The 12289-nt window shown below is 45.4% G+C and overlaps 1 protein-coding gene across 2 annotated transcripts in view; it reads right to left on the reverse strand.

Moving 5' to 3' along the window:
* Positions 1-758: 758 nt before the first annotated feature.
* Positions 759-12289, reverse strand: part of HEMK1 (HemK methyltransferase family member 1) — a 30069-nt gene continuing 18538 nt past the window's right edge. For both annotated transcript variants that reach the window (XM_030458710.1, XM_030458711.1), the window contains exons 5-11: positions 10119-10271; positions 6681-6745; positions 6263-6312; positions 4797-4902; positions 3710-3805; positions 1917-2030; positions 759-1573 (exon numbers count right to left, since the gene is read on the reverse strand). In XM_030458710.1, the coding sequence (XP_030314570.1) occupies positions 1537-1573; positions 1917-2030; positions 3710-3805; positions 4797-4902; positions 6263-6312; positions 6681-6745; positions 10119-10271 (621 nt within the window). In that variant the 3' untranslated portion in view covers positions 759-1536. The remainder of the gene's footprint in view (positions 1574-1916; positions 2031-3709; positions 3806-4796; positions 4903-6262; positions 6313-6680; positions 6746-10118; positions 10272-12289) is intronic.

Here is a 12289-nt window from a genome sequence, read left to right on the forward strand (position 1 = left end):
AGTGATCTGGAAAAGCTGTGCCAGTGTTCAGGAGTTACAGAGCAGATGAAGCAGTGGGGAGTGTGAGTGTGGGAGACAGAAGGAAATTAGTGGTATTAGAGGTATTAGTGTTAATGTAAAGCCCCCTGAATCTATTGCAGCCTTCCAAACAGATGCAGCGTTTACTAATGCAGCTCCTACCTAATGTTTCTGGTTACATTCTCTCTGTTCAGCCTGGACAGAGACCTTGATAGCACCTCCCTGGCACACACAGACTGCACAGCTCACTGTCTGGACATTTCCAACCTTACTGAGAGCTCACCTCCACTGCCAGCAAGTGCTTCCATTCAGACTGGTTGACCAGATCCTTTGGTTGGCTTTCTGTCCTTCCTTCCCTGGCTAGCTATGGTCAGAAAGGGAACTTGCAACACCACAGACAACAGCAACAAGAAGCAGCTCGAATTTAATCCTTCCACTATTTATAATGCCATGATGCTGACTGTCCATTTCAGGGACATCTTTCAGTGTGGTTTCAGGCAGCCCTAGTCTTAGTCACACTTCCCAAAGAAAGAGACTTCAGCTCCTCCTATGGCTGTCAAGAGACTGGATCCTACTCCACACGTAGCCTCTTGTCAAGTTTTGCACAAGTCATTTCACCTCCTGTTTTTCAGCTTCTCCATCTGCAAAACTGGTGCAGCTGCTCTAGCCTTCTTTGTAAAGTCTTGCATCTAAATGCCTTACATAGAAGCCAGGCATTTCTATCACTACCAGAGGCAATGTGCAGGCATCAGGTGTTTATTCAGGTCTGCTGGCATGTTTGAAAACCTAACTGCACAGCAGTTCTTGCAAGGACACTGATCTGAAGCACTATCTTTATTACAATGTTTTGATTGCTTGTGGCAGCACCCACAAAGAGTCAGGTGCTGCAGGTTCAGATGGTGTAACACACGTGCTGATCCTTCAATGATGGCACTCAGCAGGACTGAGAAACAAAAGCTGCTCTGCTGCTGGAGTTCTACTCCAGGGCATTGGGATCCTGGAACAGAACTGAATTTGAAACATGCAGATTAGTCATGTCCTGTGTTACCAGCAAGTCCATGTGCAAACAGAAGCCAGAGTTCAGGCCTATCATCCAGTCTAGTCACACTCTACATACATTTATATCTCAAGGTCAAAAAGCAAAAAGTGGAAATTATTTTTAGATCAAATGAGCAATGTGACATTCTCTGACAGGTTGAGAAGTTGTATTTTAAATTAATATCTGGAGCTGTGAACTCTTCCATATTGGGTCCTGATACTAACAAGTCACTTTAGCACTTTGACTGCAAAGTTGCACATTGTTCCCTGAGGAAGGTGAAACACTTCCACACGCTCCTCTGAACTTTTGGATCTCTGGATGAAGATCAGGAGATGAGGGGTCTGCCACTGCATGGACAGTCCAATGCACTGGGGAATGATGTGGAGGTTCCTTCTGCCATGCAGAGTTTTCAACAAGCTATTCAGCAGGGCTGACCAGCAGAAAGCATTCTGCAAGGAGAGTTATTTCTGGTACAGTTGTCATCTGTGTTGGTATTGGATGTGCAGAAACCTAGGCCTGTGGGAAAAAGAATGATCAGAGCTTTAATTCTTGCTGGGAAGAACACATCTCTGCTTTGTTACACAAAAGCAGTGATTTCCCAATGGTGATAATCTCACCAGAGCCAGTCAGCCCATCAGAAACGCTTACTTGTGCCAGAATTTCTGGGCCAGAAACACTTGCCAGGCTACCTCAAGATATAAGGCAGCTGAAATACTTGAAGGAAGCCCCTGTTTTGTTAAAGACTGGAGTCAGCTGTGGACTCTTTGGCCGAGTTCATTCAACATATCAGGGTTCAAGAACTTAATCTACAAAGGACACAGACACCTGAAGCAAAAATCTGAAGGTAAGAGAGACTCACTTGCCACAGAAGTCCTTGTGAACAGCACGAAGGAAAAGCAGTAAGTTGGGATGTGCCTGTAACCAGTTTGCCACCATATCTGGGTGTCTGGGATCAACTTCCAGAAACACACTCCTGAAAGGACACATTTGGGAGTAGAAAGTGAGGAGATGCACACATTTAGGTTGTTAAACTGATAAAAACTAAAGTCTGTCTTTCTTGGATGACTCTTATCAGTGTAGAAAATAAGAGAGTCAGCAAACACACAGCAATCCAATAACCCTAAACCAGATCACAGCTGTCCATTTGAGATGCAGATCCCAACTCCCTCCTTCAGGGGGAGAAAATGTTGGAGTGAATCCTCCCAGTATTCACCTGAATGAGCAGTGAAACATTTGTACTGAGATGTAAGGATCCTTCTGAAAACCATGCAGAGATACTGCCAGCTCTGTCTTTCTGAGGCCCCCAAAGACTGAAGGACAGAATAAAGTTCTATGACACAAATGCATGAACATGGAGCTGGATTGGAACATGAAGTTCCTCTTTGTACAAGCAGGGTGACAAGAGAGTCCTAAGGGACAGGCCAGCACATGCATTTTTCCCATAGTAAAATTATCCATAAATCAGTTAGGAAGAAACCACCAGCAACCAGACCATAGAGTCCCAGACAGAGGACTGTACAAAGGAGAGTGCAGCAGGGATAAGGCAACTTAATCAGGCAAGCTCAGAGCACCAGGACCAGGCCTGAACACTGAAGGGCTATTTCCATCTCTGCTGCAGCTAAGCCTCTGGCACTGGCCTATTTCTGGGTCTCTAGTCCCATGATGAGGCTGAACCATGCCAGCTTACAGCATGTGGAGATGATGGAACTGGTTACAGCCTGTGACAGCACAGCAAGATAGAAGTTTAACAGGCAAAGGACAGAGGCCAAGCCCCAAGCCTCTCCTGAGAATTCCTAAAACATCCCATACTAAGAACTCCCTAAAAATTCACCAGATCGTTCCTGACCTTAAAAAAACTTCCACTCTTCAATGGGGGCTCCACCTTCTAAGCCAAGCAAAAAGGAAAGGAAAGAACTCAGTCCTAAAAAACAAACCCATGGCACCAATCGCTTGCCAAGAAGTTCCAAGGAACATCTTCTGGTCTTGTGGTCATGCAAAGCATGAGGAATGAGTTCTCCTGCACACAGTACACCTCTCTGTATTCCTGTTCCTCTTCTCAAACCTGCAGATTTTCAATGACCTCTCTTATGCTGGTAAAGGTAAGGAATTTTCAGCAGGGTATGGGAATTCACTGGCATAACAGACTTTTGGGTATCAGTACACTGCTCTTGAAGTACAAAATGGATGCCACATGACAGGGAATCCAAACAATAGATATTCAGCATTATATCCTAGCACAATAAACAAGTTTCCCCTAATTAAAGGGAGGGAGGGAAGCAGAGATCTACACTGATTCTCACAGAGCACCACACTGCTGCTCCTTCCATCAGTTATTCTGCTCTGAAAGCTTTTTTGTTTGCACCCTCTGCTGCTCTCTTTGTGGGGTTTTTTTGTTGCTTTTTTGACCTTTAAATATTCTCCCTTCACTGAGTAGGAAATACCACCAGTGGACAAGAAGGCCCATATCCCTTTATTAACCAATTTCAAGCTAATTTTGCTTACATGTCACTTTTTTTTTTTAAAGTGCCATTACTAGATGGGGAGGGAGGGGGCATTTTGGAACTATTTTCACTCTGTACCTTTCTGTATGAAAAGGAAACAGAAGTCACAGAAGCAAATGGACAAAAGACATGAAATTCAAACAGTGCTTACCCAGAGTCCTTCAGCAAAGAAGGAGCCAGAGCCAGGATTGTTTTAATGACCCTCATGCCATCATCTCCCCCATCCAGTGCATCAAGGTCCTCATAGCTGGAGTGTGGAAACAAGACATCAGAAGCAACTCAAGTGGCATGAGCCACCCCTTGAGGATGCATCACCCCAAGCTCCCTGGAGAAAGGTGAACCTAAAACACCTGAACTCCAGTAGTCCCAGAGCAGGTGACATCACTCACAGCTTTTGTGTCAAACACAGGGAACCCAAAAGCATTCTCAGCATTAGGCTGAGAAACTCCATGTTGCACACAACCAGAAAACAACCATGGAACTCTTCCTGAAAATCATGAGCCAACTGCAGCCAAGTTCATGCAGTTCCAACACATGGATCTGCTCTCCCTGTGCCAGCTGACAGGGAGAGAGTGGCTTGTATGGCAAGAGATCACTTCTTTTATGTCAACTGTGACAAGAGCCAGGCTGCCCTGTGTTTTAACTTAGCAGAGCAAAATTAGGATGTGGAAAGTTCCACTTTCAGAACCTGCTCTGGTGCCCACCTTGCACCCAACTGTGTGCAGGACTTTGTCCTGGCATACATGAAAATCAATTCTGAGAAAGAAGGAGCACACACAAAGTGGTTCCATATTCCAGAAGAGATTATTTCTGTTTGTGTGGGTTTGTTTGCTTAACTCAAGTACTGAGATGAGAACAGGTCAGAGGATTTCTACCCCAGCATTTCTGCCATCAGATAAAGCTTCTCAGATTACTTACACTTCCTTCCATAAACTCCCACAAGTTATGGAAGGAATAGGAAGAAAGGTCTAACAGGAAAAACGTTCTGAAACAACTCTGCATTGGAAGCTTGTTATTTTCTAAGTGTGTGGTTTTTCAGTTTTAAAAAATATTTAAAATACTTTGATATTGCTTCAGATCTGTAAGCAGTTATCAAAGGAACACTGTATTATTGTATACCATATAAAAACACCTACAGTACATACATGTATACTACATTTGCATGTTTTGTGTGTAGTATAAGGAAGCAGACAGAAAACCTTACTTTAAGGACAAGGGAAATCTATTTGCCTGATTACCAGAGGATTTCTGTGTCCAAGGCAGCCATGTCTTCATGGAAGATGTAGGGGGGGTTACTGACTATGAAGTCTACGGGTCCCCAGAGTAGCAGCTGCTTGGCAGAACCTAGGAAAAAAAAAAGAATCACAACCAGCTCTCAACCACAGCAATCTTCCCTATAAGCTGAGTGTAAAAATCTTATCCAGGAAACTGTCTCTCCAGTCCCCGTTTGTGTCTTGCTCTGCTTTTCTCTAATAAAATTTTATCCTATCCTATTTTTATTTTTGGGAGGGGGATTGGCTGGACTGCTCACCTTTAATGAAAAAGTGATAAAAAGCTAAGCACAATGTTTTCATTTTTTCATCTCTTTCATAACAGGTCTGCTTAACAGAACATGTTACAGCACAGGACCTTGATGATCTGGAGCTCTGTGGCCATCTGGATCTTAAACACTTGAGAGAGCCCACAAAGACCTGAGTGGGAGCTTAGAGTAGCTGTCAGAATGCATAACCTTCCTCTTATCAGAGGTCCTTCTGCAGCTTTGATGAGCAAGAGAGCCAGGCCCTCTCAGCAGCATCAACCCTCTAGAATCAGCTCTTCTGCAGACAGGGTTCAGCTTCCTGCACTTATGCTGCTGCCTGGCCCGACACCCACCTGCCCTCACCCAGACATCTTGTGACCATGGGAGCATGGCACTGTCCTCAGCCCAGCCCCTTGGCACAGGGCTCAGCCATGCAGGTGCCATGCCAACACAGCTACATGGGTTTTAGACCAGAGCTTGCTGACAAACTCCAATCTGCAGACAGACAACTGCAGACACAGCCCCAGAGAGGCAGTACAGGGCCACATCCAACAGTGTCAGAAAGGTGCACCAGTGATTCTGCAGTGCTGGAACTCCTGGGCTCCACAGTTCCTGGCTATGAAACAGAGGAGCAGGTATCGACCTAACTGGAGAAGCCTCACCAAAGGGCAGTTTTAACTGGCTTCAGCCTGGTTTGGGGAAGACAGCAAGTATTGTTCTGTAGCTTAGCTCACCTGATTTCAGATAAATAAGGCTGGGCACTTAATCTAAGCTAAATATCTGGGCTCCCTGTAACATCAATGGAGAGACAAGTACACACACGTTTATCTAAAGCATCCATATCAGCACAGGATTAGTTACCCTGTGCATATCTTTGCCTCTCCCCAGTAACACTAGAGAGCACCTGGACTACCAGCTCAGACACAAACTTTAGATACCTAAAATCAGAAACAATTCACCTTCTGATGTGGTCAGGTATTTCTGCTAGCTGAACCTTTTGCCAGGAAATCTCTGCCAGGAAAACCTTCATTACCTCACTTCTTACTGACCTTTTTTTCTACTAACTTCAACACTCTCCTGGCCCCTGCATTCAAGAAGGGGTCCCCTGGCTGTGGCTCATGCCTGCCTCTCCCCACCAAAGTAAGAAGAAAGAAAGATAAGGGAGATGTGTCAGAAAAGAGTTACCATATGAAACATCATGGTGGAGAATGTGGATCCTGTCCTGGAGTTTTAGCCTGTAAAATTCCAGGTGCAAAAACAGGAAGAAGAAAGATCAGGAGGCTTGTTTGTGTAAATTCATGAGCAGCACATTCTATAAATAGATCATTAAATATCACACCTCTTATCTGACACACATTTATCCTATGCCCCTGACTGCAGACAGATTCCTCTCAATCTGCAAGGGAAATGTAGGATCTACTCTTTGCCCCATGAACAACATGTGCACCCAGGCTGATCCCAGGGTGTGGCTCCTGTGCATCCAAAACCTGTATGTGTGTATCACTCCTTGCCTTATATACAGCAGTATTCCCTCATCCTGCTACACATTAACTACATCTCCATGCCATAATTTACAAAAAAAGGGGAATATGTGGCATTGTACCTATGTGCATTCTCCCAGGTGAGATCCACAGCAGCCTTCTCTTTATCCACAGCTATCACCCGGCTCTGGGACAGAAAAAACAACAACAAACAAGTGTTACAACATCAAGGTTCCTGAGCAGACACACTCTGCCAAGGGGACATCCAAGATAAGAACTGACAATTCACTGTTCACTCTTGGCACCTAAAAGGGGCAGTTCATGATGAAAGCATCCCAGAGCACTGATGGGATCACGAGTCACTTCTAGCAAGGCCACTAATGTGACAGAAGGCACTGTGCCACACTGCCACCACTCTACCAAAATAGACAGGCTTCTGACCCAACCAACTCAGCTGACAGCAATGGAGTCACACTGACAAACATCACCTGATACTTTCATAGCTCCTACTCGTGTGAAACTCAACATGCTGGCAAGTCTGGGGTAGATAAAGGAAGACCATGTCCTCAGCTTCTCCTCTCTACTGTGGACAGAATCCCTCCCAGCATAAACACAATGACTTGCACAGAGGTTCAGGCATTTGCTATCTGTTCTGCAGGCATTTTTTGCCTGGTTACTCCACTACAGCCCTCACACCACATTCATTGTGTGTATTGACTGTGTATACTCAACTGTGCACTTGAAAGTAATCCAGAATAACATCAAGAGATAGGACTAAACAGAAATTCGTTTGATCACCTATTCCAGCTTGGGGAAAGTGATGGCAAAGGCCTGACTTGTTTTTACACCATTTATGGTGGTTTTGTTGTTTGTTTGGTTTTTTTTTTTTAATGTTGGTAAGTATTTACATAGAGAAAGCAAGCTCAAAGGAACTACTTTGCATTTGGAGGTGATGGTGTGATCATGCATCATTCCTAGGGGGACAAATTTCACAGCCTGAGACTACAACTCACACACAAAGCTGAGCCTTAAGGTTGAAGGGGACAGCTGAATCCAAAAGGGAGAAGTTGTTGTTTTTTCAGTACCAAAGTGTGAAATTCTGCCTCAAACACTGAAAAGATCACAGAGTGTAAACACCACTTAGCTGCCAGTGTGGCTACCACTAATTCTAATTAGTCAAGGCTACTTACGTTTCTGGGCCCAGCAGTTTGTGCCAGTAAGCTGGGGAAGCACTCTTATCAGCTACAGAAACAGACTGACACAGTTCTTTAACATAAGAGGTGAGGAAAAGAGCAGAAGAATTACTCTAGGAATCAGAGTAATTATAATCTGAAGTAACAAAGCTCAAGTGTGAGCCTTATCAGGTCACTGGGAGCAGGAACAGAGGCATCAACCTCTCATTCCTACACACCAAGTCTTAAGCTTCTGCAAGAGGAAGGACTGGCCACAGCACTTCTCATTCATGAGAAGGAACAGTTCTGAGGAAAAGGGGAATATTTTCCTCTTAACCACATGCGATGACTTCTTGGATTCATTCCTCTTTCTGTTTACCAGTAGTAACTCAGTAAGCATGTTAAACAATACAATAATCAGAGGCAGAAGGGCCTTTGGCCACCCAGATCTCAGGTCTCTTCTTGCTCTTTTCACCCAATACTAGGGAACAAAAGACTTTAAAAAAGTGGTTTGGCAGATGTGTCAGTGTGACATATTGATCCCAAGTACTGACACTTCTGTGGTAATCTCCTTCCCTAATTCATTAGTCTTCAGTCTTCTAGAGAAACAATCTTTTGATTCACAGCAAGGTGATTTTTAGAGATGACTGCCCCATAAATTCAACTAATAGAGTGCATGTCCATGTCTCAGTCCCTCCAGTTCACAGCCCAGGATATTAGTTTAAACCAACACCCACCTGTGCTTCAAGGTAAAATGAAACTAAAGGCCCGTCAGCCTGACCTCAGTGCCTGGCAGGGTCATGGAACAGATCATCCTCAGTGCAATCACACAGCACCTGCAGGATGGGCAAGGGATCAGACCCAGCCAGCACGGTTTTAGGAAGGGCAGGTCATGCCTGACCAACCTGATCTCCTTTTATGATCAGGTGACCCGACTGGTGGATGAGGGGAAGGCTGTGGATGTGGTCTACCTGGACTTCAGCAAGGCCTTTGACACCGTCTCCCACAGCATCCTCCTGAAAAAGCTGTCAGCCCGTGGCTTGGACAGGAGCACCCTGTGCTGGGTTAGGAACTGGCTGGAGGGCCGGGCCCAGAGAGTGGTGCTGAATGGGGCTGCATCAAAATGGCGGCTGGTCACTAGTGGTGTCCCCCAGGGATCAGTGTTGGGCCCAGTGCTGTTTAATATCTTTAGTGAGGATTTAGATGAGGGGATTGAGTCCATCGTCAGCAAATTCCCAGATGACACCAAGCTGGGGGGGAGTGTGGATCAGCTGGAAGGCAGGAGGGCTCTGCAGAGGGACCTGGACAGACTGGAGTGTTGGGATGATCCCAGTGGGATGAGGTTCAACACGGCCAAGTGCCGGGTCCTGCACTTTGGCCACAACAACCCCATGCAGCGCTACAGGCTGGGCACAGAGTGGCTGGAGAGCAGCCAGGCAGAAAGAGACCTGGGAGTCTGGATCGACAAGAAGCTGAACATGAGCCAGCAGTGTGCCCAGATGTCCAAGAAGGCCAATGGCATCCTGGCCTGTATCCGGAACAGCGTGGCCAGCAGGTCCAAGGAAGTGATTCTGCCCCTGTACTTGGCCCTGGTGAGGACACACCTCAAGTACTGTGTCCAGTTCTGGGCCCCTCAGTTCAGGAAGGAGATTGAGGTGCTGGAGCAGGTCCAAAGGAGGGCAACCAGGCTGGTGAAGGGACTCAAGCACAGACCCTATGAGGAGAGGCTGAGGGAGCTGGGAGTGTTCAGCCTGGAGAAGAGGTGGCTCAGGAGAGACCTCATTGCTGTCTACAACTACCTGAAAGGAGGTTGGAGCCAGGTGGGGGTTGGGCTCTTTTGCCAAATGACTTTCAACAAGACAAGAGGGCATGGTCTTAAGTTGTGCCAGGGGAAGTTTAGGTTGGAGATTAGAATGAATTTCTTTACGGAGAGAGTGATCCGGCATTGGAATGGGCTGCCCAGGGAAGTAGTGGATTCTCCGTCTCTGGAGATATTTAAAAAGAGACTGGATGTGGCACTCAGTGCCATGGTCTAGCAACCGCAACAGTGGTTCAAGGGTTGGACTCGATGATCTCTGAGGTCCCTTCCAACCCAGCCAATTCTATGATTCTATGATTCTATGATTAATAGTGAGTTGTGACAGCTGAAGACAGAGATTCCATTCTGACTGTGTATCCACTACTTCTGCAGGCAGCTGGAGAGAGCACTTACTAAATATTCCTGTTATACCTAGCATGAATGCATAGAGCTGACTGTCAGAACCCTTAGCTGCTGAAGTCCCATCAAAACAAAGCAGTTTGTTTGTGAAATCTCAGTGAAGACCAGCAGAGTGGGATTAACCTGTAATAAGGGCATCTCATGTACCATGAGCACTGAAAAAAGCTCACCTGTGGCAGTTTGCACAACAGACTCAGAGCAATTGCTCCAGAGCCACAGCCAACCTCCAGGATCACAGGATGAGGAGCAGGAACTGGGCAGCCAAGGCCTGAATTCTTCTCACATTTGTGAGATTCTTCCTCCACAACTAAGGAGACAAGATCCTAAAAAAACCAAAAACATTAGTAGTAAGGGAACTGCTTTGACTCACACCTTTGCAGTCTGAGGACTGGAGTTTCTTGACACTGTAGCCCAGTGAAATGTATTTTTGTGGTAAGAATTTTTAAAACACAGATGGCAGCAATGGAACTGACATGCCCAAAGTCACTTCAGTTCCATCTCCCCCACAGGGTGCTTCAATTAGTAACCAAATCCTCAGGATACAATTTCCCACAGATCCTCTGAAATCTTCTAGCACTGCAGGGAAAAACAGTAATCAAACAGCTGGAACACATTGTCTTCTGCAACACCATTTTATTTACTCCAAAATTCCAGCTTTCAGATTTATATTCAAAATATAAGACTTTTACTCTGCCTTAGTGTGGTATGTAATCTGGAGGCAGGGGCACAGCTCATAACAGCATTTAAACCAATAATTCAACCTGCAGATGAAAAGCAAAGGCAATGAAATACTAAATGATCCAAATGAGCAGCTCCCTGCATGCATTTCAGATTGCAGACGCCTACAACGTTTTGTGGGTTTAAAGTCACATGAAAAAGACTTTTCCCCATGCTCCTAGATCAGTTTGCATCTCTGACATTGCTGCCTCCCCACTCCCATCAATCTCCTCTTTTTTAAACCCCTTTGCAGTTTCATATAAAATCTAACACAGCAGGAGAGGTCTCCAAGACACACAGTTCTAAGGGTCATGAAAATGAGTGACTTGCTACAAGAGAAACCACATGTGCCTCCCTCAGACTGCTGCATGAACTTCCCTTGCTATTCACTGGAGAAAACTGTAGGAACCTTGTGAACATTTTGAATGCATCAACACCTTCAGCAGGTTCTCACAGCTCCCTGCAATCCTTGTGCTTCCATGGCACAACAGTACAGAAACAAGGCCTTGCTGCCCAAGGCTCTCCCACCAGGCCCAGGCTGTTTCACTTGAGAAGCCCGCTCTTGGATCTCTCCCATAAATCCACAAAGCTTAACAACATTCACAAAGAATAATTGTCTTGATTTTGCTAGCAGTTAAAAATTAAAGACATTACCAGAAAAACTGCCAGCTTCCAATTTTACAAGGAATCTTGCATGTTCCTAGCATAAGCAAGAATATGTAAAAGCAACATGTCCTGGCAGGCAGGTCAGCTTCTCTTGAGCAAGTAATGGCCTTTTTTCAGGAGCCTAAGCCTAGTTTTTATGAGGATACTCTCTACTGTTGTATACCCTACATGCTACACCAATTTCTATCTGCAGTAAAGAGGGAGGGAGGATGCAAAGACATATAAAAATTAAATATTAGGGTAAGATGAGCTTCGACAAAACAGCCCTGGCAGCAGAGCATCTGTGACACAGGTGTTTTGTCAGCATCCTGTGGACAGTCCCACAGGACATGAACTGCTTTTAATCATATCAAAGTACTGTGCCCCCTGCATGCACACACCCAGTGCTCAGAGAACAGCAGTGAAGCTTGTATGGCTTTGCAGACGGGGATGGAGAAACAGGTATATTTCAACATAGCAAAGGCTTTGAACTGCTCCATTTTCATAGAACCTTTTGCCTGTTGATTCCTCCTGCTAAAAGTGCCAGAAAAAGTAAGTAGAAACTTGTATTGGAACACTTCATGCTTTCTCTAGCAACAATACATCTTCCCATCAGCTTTTCTGAGCCTTTGCCATATTCAACTGAGCTGTGTCAGGCTTTGCTGCATTTCCAGTAGCCTGGCTTGCCCAACAATAGGCTTTTGGGAACCACTGGTTTCTCAGCTTTCTTTAGGCTCCCTTTCACAGTCACAGCCTCTGGGGCCTTCAAGGGCTTTTTGGCAACAAGAACCTTCAACTGTTTTCATTGTTTTCTCTCAATTTTTCTTCCACTGTTGAGACAAATAGATCCAGAAATATCTGTGCCTTTGCTCACCAGATACTCAATTCCAACAGCCTTTGTGCTTCTCCAGACTGTGCCCTCTGCCTGCCACAGCTCTCAGTGCTCCTCAGCAATGAGCTGTTATGCTCATACCTAAAG

This window comes from Calypte anna, chromosome 12 (genome assembly GCF_003957555.1).
Source record: "Calypte anna isolate BGI_N300 chromosome 12, bCalAnn1_v1.p, whole genome shotgun sequence".
NCBI lineage: Eukaryota > Metazoa > Chordata > Aves > Apodiformes > Trochilidae > Calypte > Calypte anna.